This window comes from Callorhinchus milii, unplaced genomic scaffold (assembly GCF_018977255.1).
Source record: "Callorhinchus milii isolate IMCB2004 unplaced genomic scaffold, IMCB_Cmil_1.0 Scaffold2, whole genome shotgun sequence".
In the NCBI taxonomy this organism is placed as follows: domain Eukaryota; kingdom Metazoa; phylum Chordata; class Chondrichthyes; order Chimaeriformes; family Callorhinchidae; genus Callorhinchus; species Callorhinchus milii.
The window spans coordinates 70,418,508-70,446,437 of NW_024704743.1; the positions used below are offsets into that span (position 1 = coordinate 70,418,508).

Below are 27,930 nucleotides of genomic sequence, written 5' to 3' on the forward strand. Positions count from 1 at the left end.
CAGCATTTTGGACCCGAGCTGAGGTCGGGAAGGGGGGTCGCCGATGGCACAGTCAAAGAGGAGAGTCTTGAGGTGGGATTGAAGGAGGCTAAGGAGGGAGCGAGGCAGAGTGATTGAGGGATGGAATTTCAGAGGTGGGGGCAGAGTGACTCAAGGCTCTCCCGCCAATGGTGGGATGGGTGGGTCGGGGGATGTGGAGCAAGCCAGAGCCAGCTGAGCGGCTCATTTAACCTTATTATCTGTTGTCTTTCCTGCATTAAATTAAACTGAAAAAAAGGATTCTCTACCCTATTTCACCTGAATTAATTGCATTATTTGCTTTTCATGGGACAAACATATTTGTGCATAAACTGGGATGTTTTCATTTGAGCAATCCACAAGAGGAAGGATGTCCAGGCAACTATAGGAAGGATGTGAAAGCCATAGAGAAGATGTAGAGAAGAATTACTAGGACACTACATGGGAGAGAGGTTTTACTTATGAGGAAGATACTGGACAAATTATCTGCTTTTCCCTAGAACACAGAATTATGAGAAGAGACTTAGTAGAGCTTTTAAAATTATGAAGGATTTTGAAAAATTAAACAGGGAGAAGTTATATCTGCTGGCCTGTGAGTTCAGCACCTTAAGACATCCTCCCGACGTGAAATGAGCTATACAAATTAATTTGTTGTTGCTGTTGTTGAGTTGCTAGCTGGAGGGTTTAGATGGTAACTGGAGGGAGGGGGAAGAACGGGCCATAAAATCAAAATCTGCTTGATGACAGGGCCACAACAGCCAGTCACTATACATGTACACTGTCTCACGTCCTGTGCACCAGCGAAATCCTGCACTAAAAATGGAGCATTGCTGCCCATGTCCCTTCTTTCGTACAACCCAAGTACAGGCTGCTGGATAACTGCCTACATGAGCAGTCAGTGTGGTCCACATCCCATTTTTGCTATAACACAACCCGCCTTCTTAAGAAGTGCGTTATAATACAGTGTCATTGTTTAAAAGGATATAGGGAAAGGCAGAGGAATGGAAATAATCAGACAGCTGTTTCAGAGAGCCAGAACAGGCACAATGACCTGATTGGCTTTCTTCGTTGCTGTAGTTTTTTTAATGGTTGCTTTAAGTAGGCTCACATCAGTGTTAAAAGTAATACACAATGAAATGTCCAGTACACTTAAGCACTAAAGTCAATATTTTGTGCATGGCCAACCTCAAAAGTAAATTCTGAGATCCACTCTCCCAGGGTTTTATAGATAATAAATTGTGGCACCTGCGGTAAAAAAAACATTTGAGCTTACAATAGAGATGGAAGAGTTGCCCTTTTACATGTTACAAGATTCAAAGTAGTTTGCACTTTTCAAAAAGGTTTGGTTGCTGAGGTCTTTGCATAGGGGTATTGCCTTAACACAACAACAACAGTAACTACTCCTTGCATTTAATATAGCTCCGAGCTTATCTGACAACGAGCCAGGGGAAAGGGAGAGGGGAGGTGACTGTAAGCACAATCAGAAAGGTTTTTAGGCCGGATTTAAAGGTAGGGAGGGCCGGGGCAAGGCGGAGGGATCGAAGGACAGAGTTCCAGAGTTTCGGGGCGTAGTGGCTGAAGGCACGGCCATTGATGGTAAAACAGAGGGCATGAGGGACAAGCAGGAGGCCAGAGTCAGCGAGCAGATGCAGCGGGTGGTGGACTGGGGAGTAAGCAGATCGGATAGGTAGAGGGTTGCGAGCGCATGAAGGGATTTGAAAATGAGTGAAAGGATCTTGAAATCAATCCATTCAGTGATTGGGAGCCTGGCAAGGACTGATGTGATGGGGGTAAGGAGTTTCGTGTGGGTGAGTATCCGGGTGGCGGAGTTTTTAATTAATTGGATTTTGTGTATAGTGGAGCTGGGGAGACCAGTGAGGAGGGCACTGGAATAGTCCAGCTGCGAAGTGATAAAGGCGTGGATGAGAGTTTCAGCTGCGTCAGTTGTGAGGTGTGGACGGAGGCGGGCAATGTGACAGAGGTGGAAAAAAGCAGGTCCTGGTCAGGGAATGGATGTGTGGTTAAAAGAAAAGCTGGGGATCGAACCTGACGCCTAAGTTACGCACGTGTTCGGAGAGTCTGAGGGAGAGCCTGGGGTGTTTGAGGAGTTCAGACCCACAGGAGAGAAGACATTGACAGCAGCCAAAGAATATGTCTTGCTGATATTCAGCTGCAGGAAATTTGCGCTAACACACCATACTATTTTAAGAAGTTCTGCAACTTTCACATGCAAGCAGCACTTTTCCTGCTGTTACAAAATCTTTTCTTTTCCATGTTTTTTTGTAAATACGGTATTTCTGTTCAATGAAGTATACAGAGGTAGATAGCAGTAGCTTTGGATAACTTAACACTGCTATACTTTGAACATCCAGTGTCAGAAATCAAGCATTCCCGTGTAGGACTCATGTGTTGCTGAACTGTCTCAGGTTATTATTGCCAACTTGGTGTACATTGCAAGCAATGTTTTCCTATGAGCTAACCCTTTTACCACAAATAAAGGTGGAGTTAATTTTGATCTAAAATCATTCTGTTTGTGTAGCTTCTAAAAGTAGGCAATGAGGTCAGAGGTAAGGGCACTTTCTGAGCTCTCCTACCACAAGACAAGAGAACAATACTAATGTTGACAGGTGGTTTTGGAAATCATTCAAAAAGCATAAATATCAAATGAGACACAATAACAAGCTGGGCAAGCTGGTGTGTAAGAAACATTTACCACAACTGTTTCAGGCATTACACTGGGTCTAATCTGTAATCTAGGCAAACCAGATTCAATACCTGTAATGTATAACATAACAAAATGAAGGTATTATCACCCTTTATTGATCACACTTTTCAGCTCTTTCTCCATATCCTCAATATTTTTACTTCCCTTTTGTAATGATTCTATTGATCCATCCTCAACAGTTACTTGTTATTTTGAATTTCACACCTTAACAACCTCTCAACTTTAAACAATTCTAACTTCTCCCTACTTATTTTTCTAACAATACTCTTGAGATTCTGTCCCCTTGTCACTGATTTCCCCAAACAAAGGAAATTATTTTCCCTCTTTACATTATCGTGTCCCTTTAGAATATTAAAGACCTCTATTATATCCCCTCTATGTTCTCTGTTTCAATGGAAGAAGTCCTAATTTAACCAACCTCTCCTCAGATCTATATCATCTGATACCCGGTATCACCTGAATTAATCTACTCTGCCTCCCCCTCACCTCTCCGTCTCTAACAATATTATTCCTTATTACATTAGTTCAGTTAGTCAAATTCAGGTATTCTGAGGACAGCTAATATAGTCTAAACATTCTGCTATCCACTTTCAATCATACTGTTCAGAAAACGCAATATGTACATTTCTGAAGCTGGGCAGTTTCTATTTCTATTGATGGGCACAAAGATCCCTTTTAATGGTGCTTCTAAGTCTCATTCCCTCCTCTTTCTCCAGATCAGGCTTCCAGTCAGCTTTCAGTCAGAAGACCTCAAAAATGCAGCATTTGCTCAAATTTCCACTTAGGGTTAAATCCCATTTAAAAAAATAACTTCTTGTTTTCAGAGACCATGGCTTTTGACATAATGAAAATAAACTAATTTTTATTGTCACTTTGAATACGTTAAATACTATTTCTGCGTTTATTTAGTCATTAAAAAAGGCCAAAATGAAATCAACTTCTTCTTGTCAAAGTTAGCTGTCAAAAGTATTTTGTTAACTTGTGTTTCCATGTAGTTTTAATATGCTAATTCTTATCAATATTTATGGCTAATTTTCAATTCAGTGTTAACAATTTGCTTCAGAAATAAGTACTTTTAACCTCCCAGTGTTGTGCCTGCTGAGTTCCAGCCTGTTTACAGGACCTAAGCTTGGATGCTTGTGAAGAGAGTACCTGGAGAGAAAAGGTCCCCAGGAACAGCCAATAACTTCCTGGTTATTGTTGCACTATTTGTAATCACCATGGATTAAAATTTACTAAGATAAGTTAATGTTCATGAATGCAATGAATGAATGAGAATTCCCCACATTGATGAAAGAGAAATCCTTCATCAACTGACCAAGGCTACTACAGGTAAAGTTTATTCTTGTGCAGTGGCAATTACAGGTGTCCTTAAATTAAGTAATTAATAACCAATGAAAAATTAAAAATATATTGATTAAGTAAAAGAAAATGAAAGACAGTAATATATATATCCTGTGAAGCACTTCAAGACGTCCAAACAATCTGAAAGGCTCTATATCAAATGTAAGGATTAATTATTATTAATACTCATATAATTAAGGACATGTATAATTCCCTCTGTATACATGAACCTGCATATATGTTTACACAATGCACGTAATAGACCTCAGAGTGTAGAATCCAGTTTTTAGTGTTAAGAATTGGAGTAGATTTTACTTCATGCTTTTGGAGACACTTCATGGTGCCATTACTTCTAGGCTGTCAGCAAAACATAGTTACACATTTAAAACTAAGTTGCCGTGAATCTTGCAATAGTTATCTACCTGTTAAAATTAACAAGAGATTGATTACAATATGGCCAGCAATAAAGTTCACTTACACAGAAGGAATACTATAATATTATTTTCATAGGTACAATACTAAGGCCCTTTTTAGGCTTTGAAGCCCAATAAAACTTGTTGAAAAAATTCAGATTCCAGGCACTGGGCAGTGATTTACTTTGTCTTGAGAAAAAAGAGTCCAGTTTCTAAACACTTCCTTAACAATTCTAGAAGTTTATTGCAAAATCATTTGAACAGCACAAAATTTGATAAGCATTGGGTTTTTTTATTTTCAGAAATTCAGACCCCTATGGAATAATATTTATTTAAGACCTGTACTTCTCTGGTTTTAGGTTTCGGATATATTGCGAAATACAAAACTATTTGGTACAACATCCTTATTTTGTATCACTATACTATTTGTGCAGTTTGATACACCTTGTTGAAAAATCAATATTGATTTTTTTGGGTCACTAAGTAACATCCATCAGAATTTAATACATTAAAAAAAAATTGAGTCAACTCTTCGCATCATGGATAACCATCCATATTCAAATGTAATCAGATTACAATTTGCAATATTAATATGTTCTAAATTTGAATTTATTTCTGAGTACTTTAGGTGTGGAACACCATTTCTGCTTATTTCATTGTAAATGCTCTGATGGGCACTATCTTACATTGCTCAACTGCAGTTTCCATTGTTCTAAGAAATCGACATTGGTATTTAAATTCTTCCCCTCTACCACACAAGAATACATACAGAATCTAAATCTATAATTTATATTTGGATTGAGCTAATTTGCTCATCTCAAATTCACAACACTGGATTACTTTGCAACAGGAGTGTTGACTATAGTAAGATAGAACAGACTGCAATTTGCTCAAATTATTTAACTATTATTTAACCACGTTATATAACATAGGATTGACAAAACAAATCACATCCCACAATGAGTGAGCAAATGCCAATTTAAGCTGTTCTATTTTTCTCCTTCTAATTTTCTCTCCGTTTCTTATCTTGGACTCGTGTTAGGATAAGATTCTACAGCTTCCACCTGAACCCCAGTATCTTGCTCAGAGTGCCAATTTTCAAGTGAGCTGAACCAGCAATTATTGGCAAACTACGTGAATATGGGGTACCATGACCAAGACTGATATTGTCTTCAACCAAACAGGGTTTGCTAGGCTTGAAAAAGATCAAGCCATGTGTTGCAAGTTTTCCCCTAATCTAACTGGTGTTGATTTGACCGAAAGGTTATTATGTGGTAGAGTTAAAAAGTAGAAGATGTTCCATAATCTTGGACTGCTGGACTCAAGATACACCCCATTCTTCTTTCTCCTTCCCCAATAAAAAAAAACAAGGATTGCATTTAAAGGTCTTTGCAGAAAGATTATTTTGTTACCTTTAGTCCAAAAAAATTGTATGCTTTGATAATTGTTATACTTGTTAAGGACTCATTTTGATCAATTTCTTTATGTTAAGGCTTGTTATATTGAACCAATCATTTTAACGTATTGCCCAAGGTCAAATAACTGCTTTCTGAATAATTTCCCATCCCGATTTCTAAGTGAGTGCGGCAAAATAGACATTTTACATAACTTTCTTTTTACACAACCTCAATATGGTAAATAAGTTAATGACTTTATCTGGATTTTAAGCGCTCCGAGCGCCACCCCGTGTGAAGGGTGCTATATAATGCAAGCTTTTGTTGTTGCTGTAGGTTTCATGAAAAAGTATCCAAATATTTTCATCAAGAAATTAGCTAACACATCATACATAATCAATTGTAGATTGTATTGTACAAAAGTTAATTGTATTGTTAGAGTAGATCAGAGTTTGGAAAGTTTAATTAAAATAAATGAAACTATCCAAATTTATTTAGTTCAAAATGAAAAGCTGGTTCTCCCCACTAACCTCCCCACACACAAAAGAACACTTTGAGACACTTACTGGAGCTATCTTTAGCAAATGTACTTTTGAATTTGCACTTACTAAACATTGGGATTAGTACACTTGAATAGTCTTGCATTTTGCATTCCCCTTTGTTTGAGGCATTTCCCTTTGTGAAAGGTGCTACTTTATTTAAATGCATGTTGTTGTTTATCAATTGCCTGCAGCAGGACAAGCAAAATAATCTTACCAAATTGAAAGCAGGTTTTCAACAACTAGTTTTAAAATTAAAATGACTTGTGATTTTTTACTCACTTAACAATCATATCCTTTTTCAATCATGTATCCACTTATAACAGGTTTAGAACTATTTCCATTTGCTTTTGTACAAATAGAAGAAAAGTGTTTATAGTCCATACAAACCCCAACCCATCCTATTCTCCTGTTGATGTTCTCAATCATTCAGTGTTCTGGACTTTGCATTTCAGGTGCATTCCCTCCGCACACAGTATTTCAGGCAGCTGCTTCTACAGACACTGACACACCTGCAGCAATCCATCCTGTAGTACAAGATACAACACTTCTGCTCATGGGCAAAATGGAGAGCCCAATGCAAAGTTACAGGAGAGGGGTCTAAAAGGAGGGTCTTGAGTCGTCCCTTGAAGGAGCCAAGGGAGGGAGCGAGGCGAAAGCACTGCGGGAATGAGTTCCAAAAGGTGGAGGCAGAGAGGCTGAAAGCCTGGCCACCGATGGTAGGGCGGGTCGGGCGGGAGACATGGGAGTAGCCTGAGCCTGATGAACGGAGGGAGCGAGCAGGTTGGTAGGGAGTCAGCAGGTCAGAGAGGTAGGAGGGAGCAAGGCCATGGATGGCCTTAAAGGTGAGGACGAGGATCTTGAACTCGATCCTCTGGGGGATGGAGAGCCAGTGGAGTCGGGCGAGGGTGGGAGTGATGGGGTCCCGAGCCTGATGCGTGAGAGTATACGAGCTGCAGAGTTTTGGATGATCTGCAGCTTGTGAAAGGAAGAGTTGGGAAGACTGATGAGGAGGGAATTTCCATAATCGAGCCTTGAGGTGACAAATGCGTGGGTGAGGGTTTTGGCAGCCTGAGGGGTGAGGCAGTGGCAGAGTCCAGCAATGTTGCAGAGGTGGTGGTAGGCAGTGCCGGTCATGGTGCGGATGTGGGGGAGAAAGGACAGTTCAGGGTCGAACAAGACACCCAGGTTCCTGACTGGCTTAGTGAGGTTGAGTGTGCAGCCGTGGAGGCTGATGCTGCCAGCGCCCGAGATGCAGAGGCGTTGGCGCGAGCCAATCAGGAGGGCCTTGGTCTTGCTGACGTTGAAGTTGGCCTTCGTCCAAGACTTGAGGTCAGACAGGCAGTCGGTCAGGACCTCAGTAGTCCTGGAGTTCAGGATGGAGGCAGAGAGGTAGAGTTGGGTGTTATTCACATATATGTGGAAATTTACCCCATGTCTGCGGATGACGTCACCAACGGGGAGCAGGTAGAGGGTGAAAGGGAGGGAACCGAGGACAGAGCTCTGAGGAACACCGCACGAGACAGTGCGGGGGCTGGAGGAGAAACCGTTTGCCGCGAGTGGAGGCGGTGTGAAAGGTAGGACCTGAACCAAACCAAACCTCCATTTACATGATTTTCCTGATAGGTCTAAACATATTTGGAGCCTATGGACCCCACCCTTTGGGCAAAGTTTCCTCTTTTGACTTTGCTGTATCTCCTGTTCAGTTACAGCATAACTGGCAAACATGTACCGTCTTCTGTCTGGAACCCAGAGTCTGATGGTATGCAACAAGGTTTGACCAGATTGTAACTGATTCACCTCTGAATTTATAACTGTTCAGAATTTGAGCATGATCTCAGACTGATTGGATTTCCCATTCACAATAATGAGTTAAATTGCACCTTTTACTCCACTGATATCATCACATTAAACCTAGTTTAGTCTACAAATACAGTCACTCCACTTTAAAGTATCCTGCAAGGTACTTTAAAACGTATCGGCGGTTGGTGCTATATTAACACAAGGATTACTATTTATATCTGAAATTACAAAGTATAAATATTACTCAAATATAACTTAATACCTGCATTCTGGTTGTCAGTTTTATAATTATCACCAGGTGAGAAAACCCCACTAACTCTTCTCTTGTAGTCAGCTGCTAACCTAAATATCAATGATAAATGCTCAGAAGAATAAAAGCTGTTTAACTGATGAAACGGATCAAAAAGCAAGTCTTGCTGACAGGTGCCCTGAAAAGCCATTTTACTGCAATTCCTTTGCAGCTTTTAAAACGAGGTCTGCTACATCTGAAAATGTAAGTGTTTATTTCTGGTGTTAAATTGCATGTAGGAAAACTGGAGAGTGATACAGAACTGAATACAGTTCTTCATGAGCTCTATTCCACGAGTAACCTAAATTATGCAAAGGATCGGGGTAGGGGAGGTAGGGGGAGGAAACTTGCCCAGGCATTCAAAGGGTTAACCACAGCCACAAGAGCATGTTTCGATTGTCCATCAATTCTGCAAGATTAATTTACAAAAATACCCAGAAACAGAAGAGCAAATCAATAGTATAGGAACACAAGTAACATAAGTTGTAAAATACCCAGGAAATGCATAATTATTTAGAACATGTGGTTTGCATTTCTGAAAAATGAACAAGCTGTTTGTGGTTAAACTGTCTAATCGGCTGTTATCAACCCTACTCTGCTTTCGAGATCATAATTTACTGGATATTTCAGCTACTGTGGCACATTAACTACAGAGGAAAGGGAAAGCTTATCTTTAGGAATAATATTTCCAGTACTGCTGTACTCACAGTACATCTGGTTCTTCTGTTAGCGGCAGTTAAATTGAAATATTTCACAGCGTGTGTCAGAAACATGCATAATGGTAATTATGACAGATCTGATTAAACCTGAGTGCCACCAGCTCCCTGGTTGACTTGGGTTGTGCAGGTGTGACCTTCTGAGTCTGCGTGTGTAAATAAAATTAATTACAAGCAGAGGCTATGACTCCGTGACATCACAAAGCAGAGGGATTCCCAAGAGGGAGACCTAATGGAATATTTTCCCTCAGACTAATAATATAGTTCATATTGACTTGTGGTAATTAGTGGATCATTAAAGCAGTTTTCCCGAAGTATTTGGCTGACTGATCAGATTAGTGAAAATGTTCTTCAGAACAAGCCCCTGTGTGGTCTGCCAGAGGAAAAAATACGCAACACAGCTTTAGCAAAGATGAGGATAGGCCATTGGTTCATCACACTCTAGTGAGCATGCACAAGCCTGCAATTTTAACATGCCAGGCCTGCACAGGACTTGTCACAGATGGCAGGCTTGACAGTTCTTGTCTGCGGCGTTGATACACAACAGTTCAGCACAGGATCAGTGACATTCTGTCTCATTAGACCTACGCTAATTATCACAGCTAGTTTCAGGGGAAACCATGTGTTGAAATGGTCAATTTGAAGGAGTTTTTGCATCAACAAACCGGTAATAAGGATTAGGTCCCCTATTACACAGCAACATGCCGCCGAAGATCTAATTTATTTTGTCACAAGCAGACTGGTTACAATGCTTCACATTCATACAAAATACATATTTCCAAAATAATATAAAACATACAACTGTTCTCAGCTATATTTTTATTCTATGTTTGTGCACAGCCCAGATTGTTCCCTACGTTATCCAACCTTGACAGAGCCCTGCTTCAGTGAGCAGGATTGCACGGCCACAGGATTTCTGCAAAAACGCTGCTCTGTTATCATCGAAACAGGAGGTATGTGTTTGTTCACATTATGGGGAGACTGTCATGGCTTCTTCTCCATTCCACTTTAAGCAGCATTTTGCTAATTTGAATCCCTTCAATAGCATTCGGCAGAGAATTGACTAAACTTTTCCAATCTGTGGAAGTTGAATTTAAAAGGGGGAAAAAACCGACTCATTCTGCCCCTGGGAGCCCATATTAATTTATTTTGGATGTCAGGGCCCTACTGCAAAGCTACCAGGCCACTTCTCAGTTTCTGTTTATTTTCAGTCAACAGTACTTATGCTAACATGGCAATATTTCATTTTGGGAATGAGAAGTTCCACACCTCTCATTCACTCAGCTGCTTCTGTTTTTCATGGCACTAGACCTACCCCTGTGTGGACACCCCCTCCCCTGTAGTGTCATTTATTTTTAATTTGGGGAAAGAAGTGTAGATGTCAGCAACACCATATGTAGAAGGCAAATCTGACTGACTCACAACTTTAGAAATTTCAGTCAGGGAAACACTGTGCTGCAAGGTTATAATAGGAAAGGTAATACTAAATTTAAACACCCTTTGCTTTTTGTCACATTCTTTTTTAAATATGATGAGATTAAAGCTTATCTATATATACTCACTGGATATATTAATGTGTGACAGGAAAACACAGGAAGAAGATAGAAGGGGTCCATTACAGTTCTTGAACACTTAACACCACAGCATTAAACCATAAATCCCAACTCCCAAGGGTGCACTCACTCAGATTAGTTGGGAAACTTTGGCCAGGGCCTATGTGCACAGCTAGGTGGAGGATAAGTGTTTGAACTCAAGAGGAAACACTGACATTATTGCGCCTGTCCTACCAGTGCCACCCAATTGCTGAATCATTTGAAGCAGTCATGAAGAAATCTGTCACACTAATCACGCCACACTCTCACATAAAGGAGCAATGACTGTTTTTTTTACAAGGAGACAAATATGGCAGAATAAAATAACCTTATTTTTAAAAAAATCAAAATACCACATGTGCTTGTGATCAACTGTCAGAAACCAATAATTAGACAGTACTAGCTGGTTCATGATTACTTTCAACACTCTTGATAATTTGTGCCATCTACTGTGAAGTAACATTTCCTTTTTATAATGTAAAAACAAATGAACATGCAATGGGTAGAACAATTAGCCCGAACATCAATACATCTTTACTGTACAAAACAACATCTCAGCCTTACCTGGCTCTTTGATGCTGCAACTTTAGCAAATAATGCTTGGGACACTTTGGCCCTCTTCATTTCCTGCTGAATCTCATCATAAATGGAAGCATTAATATTAAGTGGACAGCCTTCTGATTTACCATTCCATTCAGTTATAATGGAGGACGTTTTGACCTAGATAAAGTTTCAATCTCAGTTAATAATGTACATTGAGACAAGTCCCAATATAATATAATATAATATAATATAAAGATATCCCAATATCTTCCCATTGACAGCGTGTTACTTTGGAGTTCATTAATGTGATCCATAACTCACAACAAGCACACGTTTGCTTAAACAAGTGCAATACTCAGAACTAGGTGCAGTTTCGTTTTAAAAAGTCTGTGGAGGAGAACTCTCCCTGGAATCATACGTAGCCTTGAAATAAATTCTTGAATGGCATGCCAATTGTGAAGTGGTAATTTATATTGTCTTATATCCTTTCTTTCTTTCATTGGTCTGAATTATCACATTAAAATTGTCACAATATTCAATCCCACAGAGAAGAAGACGTTTTGCATTTGTGTGTCTCGTGCTTAATTGTTTACTTAAAACTCTTGGGATACGTTTTGCTGCACCAGCCTTTGCACCATTGTCAGTGAAATTATGAAGTAATACAACAACAACAAGATTTCATTTATAGAGCGCCTTTCACGTCAGGAGGACGTCCCAAAGCGCTGGACAGTTGGGTCGGGACCTGAGCAGGGGAGAAATGGACAGAGTGAGGGGAGGGAAGGAGCGAGGAGGGGGTAGAGAGTCGACATGGGAGCTGAAGGCATGGTCGAAGAGAAAGGTTTTGAGACCGGCCTTGAAGGAGGAAAGGGAGGAAGCAATGCGAAGGCACCAGAGGATGGAGTTTCAGAGCCTAGGGGCTGAGAGGCTGAAGGCCCGGCCACCGATGGTAGGGCGGTTGGGGCGGGGGATGTGGAGCAGACCAGAGCCAGAGGAATGGAGGGTACGGGCAGGTAAGTAGGGGGATAGTAGATCGGAGAGGTAGGAGGGAGCAAGGACGTGAATGGCCTTGTAGGTGAGGATGAGGATCTTGAATTCGATCCTCTGGGGGATGGGGAGCCAGTGGAGGCGAGCGAGGGTGGGAGTGATGTGGTCCGAAGCCTGGTGCGGGACAGTACACGAGCTGCAGAGTTCTGAATGACCTGCAGCTTGTGGAGGGAGGTGCCGGGAAGGCCGACGAGGAGAGAGTTCCCATAGTCCAGCCTTGAGGTGATAAAGGCGTGGACCAGAGTTTCAGCAGCGTGAGGGGTGAGGTAGTGCCGTAGTCTGGCGATGTTCCGGAAGTGGTGGAAGGAGGTGCCAGTTGTGGGGCGGATGTGGGGAAGAAAGGACAGCTCAGGGTCGAACAGAACGCCGAGGTTCCTGACTGGCTTTGAGAGGTGGAGAGTGCAGCCTTGGATGCTGATGCTGTCAGCGCCTGAGGTGCGGAGGCGCTGACGCGAACCAATCAGGAGGGCCTCAGTTTTGCGCACGTTGAGCTGAAGAAAGTTGTCTCTCGTCCAGGACTCGATGTCGGACAGGCAGGCTGTCAGGACATCGGTGGTCGTGGAGTTGAGGGTAGAGGAGGAAAGGTAGAGTTGGGTGTCATCCGCATACATGTGGAAGTTAACCCTATGTCTGCGGATGATGTCACCAAGGGGGAGCATATAGAGGGTGAAGAGGAGGGGACCGAGGACAGAGCCCTGAGGGACACCGCACAAGACAGTGCGGGGACTGGAGGAGAAGCCGTTTGTGGAAACAAAATGAAGACAGTGGGAGAGGTACGACCTAAACCACTCAAGGACAGGGCCTTGAAGGTTGAGGTGGGAGGACAAGTGGTGGAGGAGGATAGCGTGGTCGACCGTATCGAATGCGGCCAATAGGTCGAGGAGGACGAGGAGGCAGAGGGAGCCCTGCTTGCAGATGGTCAAGATGTCATTGGTGACCTTGACCAGGACGGTTTCTGTGCTATGGGCAGCACGGAAACCCGACTGAAGGGGTTCGAATAGTGAATGGGTGGAGAGGAAAGAGCGCAACTGGGAGGCGACAACTCTTTCAAGGACCTTGGACAGGAAGGGGAGGTTGGAGATGGGCTGGTAGCTTGGTAGCTGCGACGCACCAGGGAGAGTTTTTTCAAAGTGGGAGTGATGGTGGCAGTTTTTAGGGGGATGGGAACAAAGCCAGAGGAGAGGGATAGGTTGATAATGTCTGTGAGAAGTGGGGCAACGAGGTGGAGCTGGGAGATAAGGAGTGGAGCGGGTATGGGGTCAAGGGTATGGAGTCCTGTAGCTCAGTGGTTAGAGCACTCGCTTTGCAAGTGAGAGACCTGAGTTCAATTCCAGGCAGAGGGCGAAACCTTGGGCAAGTTTCCTTACTCCACACGCCTAATAATAATCCCTCCAAAAACAAAAACAATAATAAATTGGTCATTTTCAATCTACGACTGTTTGTGGGACATTGCTGTGCGCAATTGGCTGCCGCGTTCGCCCACAAATATACAGTCAATTCACTTTACAGTCTATTCTGTGAAGCGCTTTGGGACGTCCTCCCGACGTGAAAAGCGCTATATCAAATGCAAGGATTATTATTATTAAGGATTATTATTATTATTAAGGGAGCAGGTGGTGGGTTTCAGGGACAGGATGAGGTTGGTGACAGAGGGCGGGGAAACGGGTTCGAAGTTGTGTAGGGGAGGATGGGTAGGAGTCGGTGTGTGGGAGGGAAGGGGTGGGGGGTGGGTGGAAGTTGGAGGGGGAGTGACGGCGGAGCGGATTCCCTTGATTTGGGATTCAAGGAAATCCAGCAGTTCCTTGCAGTAAAGGTTGGAGGAGGTGACCTGCGCAGGGTGGCGGGGGGGACGGAGGAGTCGGGATGTGGTAGAGAACAGAAGCCTGGGCTTGTTTTTCGTCTCCAGGATTATCCTGGAGTAGAAGGACGACTCGGCCGAAGCTAGAGTGGAGCAGTAGATTTTGAGGAGGTCCAGCCAGATTTGTCGGTGGACTGTTAGGCCAATATATTGAAAGGTAATACCAGGAAAGTAAGTAATACTAGGACAGTAAGTAATACTAGGACAGTAGGTAACACTAGGACAGTAGGTAACACTAGGATAGTAGGTAACACTAGGACAGCAGAAAATATGTAACACTACAATAGTAGATTTTCTCCAATGAATGATTATAATATTGAGACAAATACAAGTAATGGGGTCAAAGTCTGTGAAATTGAGTGGGTGGTTCTGCTGAAAACTATAATTCATCAGGCAGTATTTAAAACAAAGCAAGACTTCTTAAATGAAAATCAAAAGGTTCCAGATTTTCAATGCAACAACAGAGAACATTTTATAATATTGCATTTCTTTCCTTTTTTTAAAAACGTAGTATACTTTTGTAAAACAAATCATTGTGAACTCGAAGAAGTAACCAGAGTTGATCAAGTCCAGTTGTTGGTTTGAGCAGCAAAAAACACCTCAGAAAATGTGGTAGACCGATAACAACTGAAAGTCCACTGTTACTTTTTTTTAATCTCCCCAAAGAATACCCATTTTCTTTCTGAATGACACCACCAATTTAACGTCAGTTTTAACCAAAAAGTGGGTACTTTTTATACAATCACCACACTTCACAGTAAAATCCTGTGTAGCGCCTTGAGACTTGACCACATGATAAATCAAATGCAAGGATTATTATTTACTACTTTTGTGCTGTGGATTTATAGCCACTGGGAATTGGTCTGAGACTGTTCAAGCTCATTTTGCTTATGAGCCCTGCAGACACAGACGAGTATCCAAAGGTGAAAGGTCAGTGAGCTGTATTCACTGTGGAGTCCTGTAGCTCAGCAGTTAGAGCACTCGCTTCCAAGCGAGAGAATTGGGTTCGATTCCCGGGCAGGGTGAAATGTTGGGCAAGTTTCCTTACTCTACACGCCTCTGTTTACCTAGTAGTAAGCAGTAACCCAGTCATTAGTCGATTGGCAGATCGCTTTTCCAGGATACTAATCCCTTTTTAAAAAAAATTTATAATTTGGTCACTCAATCCACAACTGTTTGTGGGACACTGCTGTGTGCTATTGGCTGCCGCATTTCACCCACAAAATATACAGTCAATTCACTTTACAGTACGTTCTGTGAAGCGCTTTGAGATGTCTAACAGATGTGATAAGATGCTATATCAAATGCAAGGATTAATATTTACTATTATTCACTCCGCCAATCTAAAAAATCTGCAAGAACCTCTTGGCTCTTCTCCTCCCCCAAAATAATATTCCTTGCATTTTTAAAGCAATATAATACCCTAATTATTTTTATAAATGTTAAAAGGAACTGGCATAATTTTAGTCAATCACTCAAGTTCTCAGCACTTTTCCCCACAGGGTGTGTAAAAAAAAAACCACACTGGTAATCTCCAAACTGAACGATTAAAAAAATGAAAAGGATGGCTAAACGTCTCAGTAAAGCACTTCTTTTAGTGCTTTCAAACTGTGCAGTTTTTGCTTGGCAGATCTAACATCTGCAAACATGATTCTTTTGAATATTTTTTAATTGCTGAAGTTGACAACATAGAATAAATGTGAGAAAGGTACAGAGAAAAAGAAATTAAATGAAAATCATAATATATCATGCTGAAGAACAAAATATCCTTTGAAAGAAAAAATAATTGCCAAATAAAGTACTGCATTTCTTAATTGGTGAAGTGATGGAGAATTTTGTCTCAAAATAGATTTATGAGGGGCAACGGGGAGAAAAATAAAAGTAGGGCATTTTCAAAAAGTTACCTGTTGAGGACGACCGGGAGAACTTATCAAAGGCGCAGATCCCATCCCTGAGGCTGCATTGAGGCTTCTCTCCCTTTCATCCTGGTAAATACGGTCCCTTTCTGCTTCAGGAAGGATCAGAAAGTTCTGCATTGCCCTCAGGTTGACCAGCAAAGACTGTGAGGCCATCTTTGGGTCTTCTTCCTTTCTAAGGATTTCAGACAGCAGACCCTGCAAAAAGTACAAACAAGATAATGGTATTTTTGTCAACTGAACTTGACCAGCGACTGCTAATTATTCACTCACTGCATTGCTGGAGATTCAGTGAACCTTCAATGGCACTAAGAATACATTAGTGCTCAATTAGGTACTTTGAAAGAAAGACCCGATTGTATCCCTAATTTTATAACTGTCTTCTCTAGCAGTGCACGCACATTCATGGCGTAAAACAGAAAATAGATGATCACTATACAGTCCTTCCACAAACTTAAAGTGGAAAAACAACTACTCAATTGTGAAAGGCTAAATATAAGAGATGCTACTGAAATAGTAAGCGAACAGCTTTTCAGTTTTAATGAGGGCAATTTTTACTACAAATCATATGCATTTTTTTTCTTCCAAACAGGTTTCTCTGCACATTCTTCAGAAACTAAAATATATTAACAATTTTTGAAGTAGTAAACATACTTCCATGAAAAAAATGTATTTTAAAAACAAAAAGTACTTTCTGCCAGGAAGCAAATAATTGGCAAAAGGAAACAAAACCCAATTATTTTCTGATGTTTCTGAGGTATGTGCCTACAAGAAAACATTTCTGCAAGGCGTCTGACGAGTATGGAACACTCACTATGTGCATAAATGTTAATGTCTTTCATTGTCATCCGCTTATGGATTCTACTCTAGATGTAGAAAGACGCCCATGAAAAAGGTTACATTTTTTAATATCTTAATAGATACAAATGTTAGTTGACGTCAGCTGCTGAGATTGCACAAATTCTTTGTTCATACATACACAAATACCTAAAAGAGAGATCGATGTAGTTCTCAGAAAGCTTCTCTTATTAATTATTTGCATCAGTTATACTTCTATAACTTTAAAGTGCAGGTAACATATTGTTGCAAAGTGATGCCGAGCGAGTGTTAGAATACACTTCAGTAACTCCTAAGCAGATGCCAAATAAACCACAGGGTACTGATTCTGCAACAAAAAAGATTTGTTCCTTATAGACCTGACTGTGCATAAAATGGCTGACTACCTTTAATGCTCATTTTGGAACAGTCACCATGCTTTTAACCACTTTATGGATGGTTGCAGCTGTGCACAGGACCATTATCTGGTTTGCAATAAAAAAGGGGGAAGGGAAAGCTAAGAATTTGGAGCAATACCCCATGTTATTAAAAATGCAATCCATGGCCAATTGTTAATTTCACAACACTGAAAATGAACCATCCAGTGAATCCTATATAGTCCCAAATTGATTACTCAGATGTCAGTAAAGAGATTGCTGCAATCACATTTAAATGAAAAAAACATTATTACGATCAAACTAGCAACATAAATTCAAACATAGGTAAAGAGATAATTTTATATGCCTTTGCAAAACTAAAGAGAAAAGGCAAATTTACCTTATCCTTGATAATCCTTCATACAGAGTTGTGCAAATCAACTTCATTACAATTTGTGATCAATTAATCTATCTCATCAAGCCAATCAGTGTGGACAAGTACAGTACACATTTGTTGTTCCGATCCTCTTCTACAAATGACTAGTAATACTGCTGGCATAACAAAACAAATACTTTTTATCTTTAGCTTATTAGATGGAAAATGCATGCATGTACTGACTGAAAATGTCATCTCAATTTGTAGGGTGTTCAACTCGGCGTGAAGCATCAATACATTAATGTGCGAGACACTGATCACACATTTAACCTGGAAGTTGTACATTTTTATAATAGTTTAATGTAAACTGATAGTCAATTGATTATTCTAATAATCTACCAAACTATTCAATTAACAAAATAATCCATTGCCACATCCTTGATCTTAATAGAACACAGTCCATAAATTCTTTCTCTTGATTAGATCAACTTTACTAATGTTGAGTAAATAAAATATGAAAATATGCAAGCATCCTCAGTAAATGTACAAATTGTTCTTCATTAGTTTAATGAAATATGCTTAACAATCCTCACACTGAACAATTTTGTACTGGCTGGCTAGCAATTCCACTTTCAGCTTGCAAGCAGTTATCTAAATATGGTTTTGAGAGTCCATTAAATAAGGAGTAATTATTGAAGCAGAAAAGTACAAAGTAACAGCTGTGTTGGGTCCATTACATTTTATGAGATTTTGTGTGAATCAACTGCCCAAGAAAGAGAAAAGAGGAAAATAAATGCAAATGCCCATTTCAGATTTTCTAACATTTTCAATGCAGTATAAGAACATTATCACACGAATATGAACAACAATAGCAACTTCAGCCTCACTACCGAATGATAACCAGATAAGTTAGCTGTGCAATACGTTACAAACACCTTCCTCCCAGATTCAATACTGACTGAAATCATAGTCATTATGTTCAGAGGAAACAACTCTGATTTTCATCAAATCTTAAGGAACGACAGTCTCAATTCTATTTATAATCAACAATTAAGTAGGTCATATTTCATAAGTAAATTATGTGCGAAGACCCACATACTTTCATAAAGCAATGCCTGTTTCTTGATATTATTTAAATTTGGTTTCAGATTACATGTTACTGAAATAATTTTACTAGCTGCTATCAGTAACACAGGATTACTTAATTAGAAAGGCATTTAACAAGGAAAGTGTTGAAGATGCAGTGCATCATCATTTTAAAACAGTTCGAGAATATAGTTAGCTTAAAATAAAAGCTTGTGTAAAGGAATGCAATCATTTAAGAACAATTAAATTTAACTCAAGGAGAAAAAAAAGTGTAATTCTTACAGATTAAGAGTGAGGAGTGTTAATGCTTGTAATTGTGCTCACAGTGAGTTCTTAGTCTTGGCTATGAGGTTAGGGTAGCTGCTGAACTGAGGTAAAGTGCATCCCCACAGATCAGGAAAGGTAAAAGAAAAATCAGAGAAATTCAGCCCAGGCCACCTATATGCTGTTAGCTCAAAAGCAACTTGTCAGAAGTCTGCGAGGTGGTCACTACCATGTCCAAATAGCAAAAATTAATTTTAAAAAATGTAACAGTTCATTTTTGAATGAAACAAAATTGGAGTAATTTTATTTATCACTGGATTAATTGTGTTCATCCTAGCAAGACAATCTTAAAATGCAACTTTGCATTGAATACATTGACAAGTCAGTTGAGTAGAGAAGTGTTCGTTCACTGAAGGGGAACATGCAATGGGAAAATACTTTCACATACAATGGGGAAGGTAGTGTTTAGGTATTCAATTCTTTGTAAAGTGATGGAATACCAAAATGCTTACTAATAGAATTTTACATATTATACACAAGGGGGAAATTGGCCTATGCAGCCGAGGTATGAGGTTTGATTTGCATTCTACCACCCCTGGCACAATTAACATTCCCACAAGTAAAACTCAGACATGTTTCATCATTTCAAAACATAATCCTCCCCCCAAAAAGAGTCCTGTGGAGTTATGAAGCTTTAAGTTAAAACCTTTGCCAAGCTTGATTAGGGAGCGGGTGTTCAGAGAACTGAATGACAAAACAACCTGCTGCCAATCACATGGCATTTGGGGAGAAGCTTTTACTTCTTCCCAGATCCTGTGTGATTGACAGCGGGATGATATCAACTAACTCTTTTTGATGCACATCAAGGAGGTTTAATTCAAAATATCTGAAAATCAAAGCGTGAAAAAATGCTAATTGTTTAGAGGATAAATTTACCAGGCAAGTACAGCAAACGCTTGCTATAATGCACTGCTTGGAGGCTAGCCAAGTAGAGTGTTATAGTAAAGTGCATGTTACAACAAGAATCAGTGCAACACAGTGGGGAGGTGTCTTTAATAGAACAACAGTGGACAGAAGTCTGAATAGCATCTGCACTGCTCCTTTTTGTTTGTGTCCAAGCTTTTTAAACAATTTGTCAGCAGCAGAGATTTTTTTCTGGAGACAATAATCTAAAATCTTTGGATGCCAACCCTAATCAACGTTGCCTTTAAATGTTGCACTTAATTCATGTTCCTAAACATAATAGAGATGAAATAGTTTGTGGAAGACAACCTCAAAGCCCTCAAAAGTTTCAAACTTTGAAACTCCTACCATTCTTGTCACAACTGCTAAGGAGAAACATGCGAAATTGAGTTTATTACAGAAAGTGCACCACATGACATGAGTGCATAAGGAAAATATATCACTTTGTGCAAAAGCATTTACCACAGCTAGATTTTATTACTTGCCAACAGTTTTCACCATGAGTATTCCTGTCTGCAGTTGGGAGGTTGAAATTCTGACTTATATACAAAGTAAAATATGTTCATTCTGACAATTTGAAACAGAGATTTTCATTTTTTCAAACTGGAAGCAGCAGCATATGCACAAAATATGCTGTACTACACTGAAGTCCAATCTACCTTCTGATCTTCAAATGTACACCTTTGAAATTCAAAGATCAACAGAGCAATTGGAAGCCATATAGCAGGGGCTGAAGTAGCAAAGGGTGGACAATATCAGTCTGAAGACTGTTGGAACTGTGGGGTAATTGGAAGTGTTGATGGCTGATTGCCTACAAGGAGAAAGAGCACAGACATCACAAGATCACAAGATTGGTTTGGATGAAGAAAGCCCTACGGCCCATCCAATCACATCCTTGCAGAACACCCTATGTGTCCCTTATAGTAACAAGTTGCTTTTTAAATGAGTCCAGTGTCCTGGCCACAACCACCCTTCCTGGCAACCTGTTCCAGTAATTGATTACCCTCTGAGTAAAGAAAAACATCTACACAGTAAAAGCTTCTAGTGGTAAAGATCTTTTCACCATTTAATAACAATAATAATAATAATCCTTTAATTTGGTATTGCCCCTTTCCAGGAGGATTCCCAAATCACTTCACAGGATACACTATAAAGTGTAGTGACTGTGTGATTTGTGGATGATTGTGGCAGCCAATTTCTGCACAGCAATGTCCCACAAAGAGCCATGGAGTAAATCACCAATTTTATTTGGGGGATGGTTGGCTAGGACACCAGGAGAAATCCATTCTTTTTATGAATAGTGCCATGGGATATGATGATATTGGACAAACCCTGGTAAAATAACCTAATATCTGAACATTTTAATATGGCTATAAATCCATTCAGCATGCCCCACAAAATAGCAACACATCCAAATGAATAGTCCACTACAGCTCCAAATCACAATTCTTAAAATGCAAGGCATTACAGCTTTAATACATGGAAGCATTAAACTTAACTTCTTTATATAAAATAAGCAACAACAAAACAACACAATTATATTTGTATAGCGCCTTTCATGTTGGGAGGACAGCCAAGGTGTCAAAAGCAGAACAGAATACTCAGCAATCAACCTAGAATCAGGGAAACATTCTAATCTTTTACTTTCTTTTTTAACCAAATATTATTTTTTCAAAATCTCAAGCAAATTAATTATTTAAAAAATCTTGACAATTTCCCACTCTCTTACACACTCAGTGTTAGAGTTTGTAGTGACAATCTTATGCTTGATCTAATATATTTATTTGGAAAACTAAGTTTTCAGTTTTAAGTTTCCACAAACTCAGCTCATTTCTTTGCTGCTGCAAAACTACAACTTGATTTTGTTTTAAAAATCATGAACATTTTCAAGCAAGGCAATGTATAACTAGTTGGAATGCACAAACAAATCCATTATGTTCAACTGTGATTCAATTCATGCTTGCACAAGCAAATAACCTTTTTTTCAAAAAGTTACTCATGAAAAGTGGCCTTATTTATGTCTGCATTGGGCCATTATTTCATAAAAATGGAGGAATGTGTCACAAGGATGTGGGTTCAAGCCCCTTGTCAGGACTTTGAACTTATATAGTCTAGGATGACACTTCAATGCAGTGCTGAGCATGCAGTCCTCATACAATTTGAGCTGCATTGTTGGTGGTATTGAGCTGTTATGGCCGTTAAACCGAGGTCCCTGTTCGGGTGGATGTAAAACATCACTTGGCCCTATTAATAATAATGATAATCCTTGCATTTTTGTTGCAGAATCAGTGTCCTGTGGTTTATTTGGCATTTGCTTTATATAGTACTTTATCAAAGTTTCAAAGTGCTTCACAGAATATACTGTAAAGTGAATTGGCTGTATATTTTGTGGGCAAAACGTGGCAGCCAATTGCGCACAGCAGTGTCCCACAAACAGTCGTGGATTGAGTGACCAATTTATTATTTATTTTATTACCAATTTATTCAAAAAGAGAACAGAGTTTTTCCTAGTGTCGTGGGCAACAATCACCCGAGTACAATTGATTCATTCACCATGGCCGTTTGTTGTTCGTTGCTGTGCGCAAATTGGCGGCCACATTCACCTACACAATACACACATCACTGCACTTTATAGTATATATCCAGCAACAAGAAATCTGATGGACATCTGGAAAAGTATACAACTTATTTGAATCACACATAAAAAAGTTGCAATTTACATGACTAAATAAAATCATCAACCTTAAACTCTACTGGTACTTTTGCCTTAAATTGAAACTTAAACCATCCGTCACAGCTAAATCCACATACTGGATTATTTTAAGGAAAATTTTTATGCCTTCTTCCCAAAATCAAATTTTACTAGAACATTGTAAAATAATTTTACATACATTTCATATATATACTACATACCTTAGCTAGTAATTAACTGTGGACTGTAATGTAATAACTTTTTTGAATATATTACAATCATGAATTCTTCAATGAGGACGCAACAGCCGATTATAGATAAACAGACTGTCCGCAATGTCTACAATGATATTCGTGATCAGCTCAAGCTCTTCATCTCCAACTGATGGAACCATCATTCAATAGGAAGAGATGTGTGCCGAGCTATGGACCGGAAGATAGTGGTAATGCTCTCATATATTTCATGCTGAGGTACATTGCTCACCACACAGTTCCTGGTCCTGTGAGGGCTCAACCCTTGCTTGTCGGATATCAAATTACCAACAAGCAACTATTCTCCTGGGAGAGGGGGCAGGTAAGCAGAGTCTCCTTAGAGCTGAACTGGCACCAAGGTGGCATGCTTGCTAATGGAATGTCAGAATCAAGTCAACCCTCTGTGGAGGTCTCAGTAGTCCAGTTCCTGAGCCAGGCGGGTCTGCAGTAATCCTGGGCACTGCTGATGACAGCACAGCCAGCTTGGATCATCAGTAAAACCGAGAGGGGCAGATCAACTCAGATCCTGTTGAGTTGCAAGCCAGAGCCCTAATGGGTAGGCTAGTCCTAGTTGGACAAGCAGCAGGAAAGCTTGCAAGACAGTGCTTTCAATGACAAGCTATGCGGTTTTAGTTGGTTAGACTCCAGCAGTACCCCAATGTACACTCTCGGGTCCCCAAGCCTTGGCTCTTGTCAACCTGTGACTATTGCTTTCTGCAATTAGGTAAGCAGGATGCATCCCTCCAGGGAGAGAGTGTGCATTCCATTCCAATACACAGGAATTTCCATGTATAGGTCAGATGTATGGAGCTCTCAGTTTGGTTTTGATACTCTTAACCATGGTTTCTGCATGTGTCAGATACCCGCTGAAAACAATATCAGCAACAATAACAAAATAAACACAAAATCTACTCCACAAACTATTCAATATTGTAAAAGCGCCTTTGAAAGTCCTCCCAACGGGAAAGGCAATCTATAAATGTAAATCTGTAGTTCATTGTATTATGTAGTATTAAGATGATGGAAATGATTTCAAGCAATAATCTCAATGAGAAGCTCAGATAAATTGTTACAAACTGCTTGGTCTTTGCTCTTGATATCATCTCAACCACTTTCATTAAAATTGCTGCTTTGTAAACACTTCCATGTGTTCAGTATTTTCCGTAATCCTTCATATGTTGACCACACATATGTAGGATTTTCAGCCATAGTTTTCAGAAAAAGGAAAAAATAACATACATAAAACATAAAAGGATAAAATTACATACATAAAACATAACATAAAAAATATAATATAAAAAGTATAACATAAAATTGTGAACAAAGACAAAAACATTCTAACTGTAGAAGCTGGAATAAACTTTCAATAGTTCTGAATAACAGCCAACGGAAGCTAAGAAAAATAATAAAATGCTTGCTATGTTGAGAGAAAACTAAACTACTAGGTTACTGATTTTTGTAGCCTGTACAGATTTACTGCCCAATCAGTCAGGTCTGCACTCTAAGCATATTTAACCAACTACATGGTTGCTCCTTGTGTGTTTTAGCATCTTCAAAATAAAAGAACTTTCACAGGAAGGTTTACTTTTTTGTGAACGTGTCCTATTATTTCTAAATTAGTTTAAAAAGAATTACAAAAAAGGTTCTCTTGAGCAGAATATATATATAACAGCCACTTCAGTAACTCTGGTGTATGAATGCGGAGTTGATTACAAACCAACATTTAAATGGGGCACAGACTGTTGACATATAAGTTAGAGGCCAGAACATATCTCATCTTCTATGAAGGGGGTGGGAGGGAGAATTCTAAAATAAATTTTGTTTCTTACAGTTTTGCAGCTGTATAGTGCTATCTCCAGTCATTGAAATGTAATTGAAGAAAAAGATTACTCAAATTTTATATTTCGTATCTTGCTAAAAAAAACAAGTTGTCACACGTTAAGTTTAATCGTATGGCAAAAGAAATGTAGAATGAAACCTTACCAAATTCCTTCAAAAGCTGTTTGCAATTATGAAAACAAAGAGTTGATAAATTGAGAGGGTCTGTTGATATACATAAAAACATGGTCTGTCTGGTCTCATAACTTTAAAGATGTAGTTACCGATTCAAATAGATTTTATCAGCTTCAGAGAACATCAAAGGCAGTGAAAAGGTCTGTGGTTTGCTGAAACCTTTCTAAAAATTGCAGAATGTCTTCACATTACCTTTCCTTGTACTAAAACTGAAATATTTTTTTCTGATGGTGCAGGTAAACCGTGAAAAGGCTCCACCTACTGTTTTGGAGTTCCGCCAAGTACACAATAGAAAATAATTTTTACGTCTCACCTGAGTTCGGTTAAAAGCCACACGAGCGAACACTGCCTGGGAGATGCCTGCTCGCTTCAGCTCGTCACGAACCCACTGGTAGATTTCGGAAGACACTTCAGCATTTGACGAAGTCTGTTGTTCTAAAGGTTTGTTCATGGTTCGGTTGACTGGTGGGTGGTTCAGATATTGCTGATTCAGGGATTGCTGTGCCAGAAGTCTGTTGACAGCAAATTGTTGATTTAATATCTGGGCCATAACCAGCTGTTGGTTGACCAGCTGTGGGCTAAGTGGTGCAGGTATAAGTCCAGGGTGCAGGTTGGAAAGCTGGGATCGGGCAGGGGTCTGTCCACTGTGCGGAAGCTGAACAGGAGATGGCGGCTGGGCCAGTTCAGTACCATTTCCAGGGACTGATGGTGGTCCAAAATTTATATGGTTTGTTCCTGACTGAGAAACGGATAGTTCAGACATGGTCTCCATCTCAGCTAGAGCAACAAAAAAACAAAAGTCAGAAACAAAATACAAACTGAAAATTATACATATGAGAAGCATTGACCCTTCAGGATCTTCATACATTTTGCATATTGCTCTCTTATAACACTTTTGTAAGGCAATTTGCTTAATTATCACAAAAGAGGTTTGGGTGAAGAACGCCCTTTGGTTCATTTAATTTCACTACTCCAGAATATTCAACCTCCCATCACACCATCTAGCAGTTTTTTTAAAAAAATTGAGTCCAGTGTCCTGGTCTCAACCAACCTTCCTGGTAAACCAGTTCCAATTGTTAATTGCTCTCTAGGTAAATAAATATTCCTGATGACTGTCCTGAAATTGTCCTTTGCAACTCTAAATTTAAGTTCTCTTAGAAGTATTGTTCTGATTTTACTTTCTTAATCCGATTGAAAATCTTATATATCTCTATGAAGTGCCCTCTGAGACAGCTGTTTTAAGATTGAAGAGCCCTAGCCAGCCTAATGATTGCTCATAGCTCACTTCTCTAACACTGGGGATCATCCTCACTGAATTCTAATGTTTTCCTTTAGAAGTATAAAAGGACATTTTCCTATAGGAAAATACCTACCATGACTGAAGACCAAAATTATATTAACTTTCATAATCATCGATGGCTGGTGTAAAAACATTTGAAAATGCAGCACAAGTGAATCATTCATTGAAGGAGGTTATAACCAGTTATAATATATCACAATTTTTTAAAAAACCTTATAGTTTATTAGATTAATTGAATTATCAAACCAGCTAATAGACAGATTCCACAAAATTGCTGAAAAGACCTTTTGTTTATAATTTCTGGTTCTGGTCCCAGTCTGGTCATTTTGGGATGTGGTTTAGTAAGCACTGGCTGCCCTCCGGTATCCCACCCATGTAGCTATGTGTGAGGCCTTGGCAGTGAATGCCACTTGACTGTATAGGGGATGACAGCTGAGCATGACTTCCCTTCACCCAACTGCCACAAAGATGCACTACCGGAAAAGGGTACTATACAGGGACCTTGAATAGGAACACTGGCTATTTTTCTCCATAACATTGGAATAGCCAGAGCCAACTTAGCAGCCCTTGCTGAGACCAACACAGAATTTGAACCCACGAACTTCACATCCATATGTGGATTCCTGTAGCTCAGTGGTTAGAGCACTCGCCTCGTAAGCAAGAGACCTGGGCTTGATTCCTGGCAGGGCGAAATGTTGGGCAAGTTTTCTTACTCCACACACATCTGTTTATCTAGCAGCAAGTAGGAACCCAGTTGTTAGTCAATTAGCGGATCGCTTTCAGGGGATAATAATCCTTCAAGAAAAAAACAATAATAATTTGGTCACTCAATCCACGATTGTTTGTGGGATACTGTTGTGCACAATTGGCTGCCGCGCTTCACCCACAAATATACAGTCAATTCACTTTACAGTATATTTTGTGAAGCGCTTTGAGATGTCTAGAAGACGTGAAAAGAACTATATCAAATGCGAGGATTATTATCATTATTATTGTTATAAGCTGTTGCTCTATCCATTACATCACACTGATTTCTGAACAACCCTTCTTATTATCAACAGTTGGGATAAAAATATTTTTTATATTGCACTTTTAAAATAGTAGAATTTAGCATTCAACTAAACCTCCAGCACTAACCTTTGATACCAAATCAACCTACCACTATATAACACCTTAAGACTTCCTTAAATTGAATCATTGCAACAGCATACTTTAAAAACAACAGCTTATAAGAAGAATAAGAAAGAGATCACATAGTCAAAAATCAATCAACATATCCATTTGCTTGCTACATCTATCTATACAATAGGTATTAAATGAAGTATGTATCATTATTTTTGTGAACCGCACAGATCAATTGTGATCAGTTGTGATCAGACAGAGAACACAACAGTAAACTGGTTAAAGACCAGCTAAAGACCTTGGGACGTCCTCTCGACATGAAAGGCGCTCTATAAATGAAATTGTGTTGTTGTTGTTGTCGGCTAAAGACCTTTTTTTCCGACCGCGCCTTTGGTCACCTTCTTCCCCGTCCCCCTGGCTTGGCCCCGGGATCTGTTATTGTGAAGCGCTCTGAGACGCCGTCCGGCGTGGAGGGC

General features: G+C 39.7%; 1 protein-coding gene across 6 annotated transcripts in view; it reads right to left on the reverse strand.

Annotated features, from left to right (window-relative positions):
- Nucleotides 1-27,930, reverse strand: part of LOC103181251 (DNA-binding protein SATB1) — a 74,643-nt gene that overhangs the window by 18,557 nt on the left and 28,156 nt on the right. For all 6 annotated transcript variants that reach the window (XM_007897581.2, XM_007897578.2, XM_007897579.2 and 3 more), the window contains 3 exons: nt 25,346-25,809; nt 16,183-16,392; nt 11,398-11,553 (listed from right to left, as the gene is read on the reverse strand). In XM_007897581.2, coding sequence (XP_007895772.1) covers nt 11,398-11,553; nt 16,183-16,392; nt 25,346-25,809 — 830 coding nt within the window. The remainder of the gene's footprint in view (nt 1-11,397; nt 11,554-16,182; nt 16,393-25,345; nt 25,810-27,930) is intronic.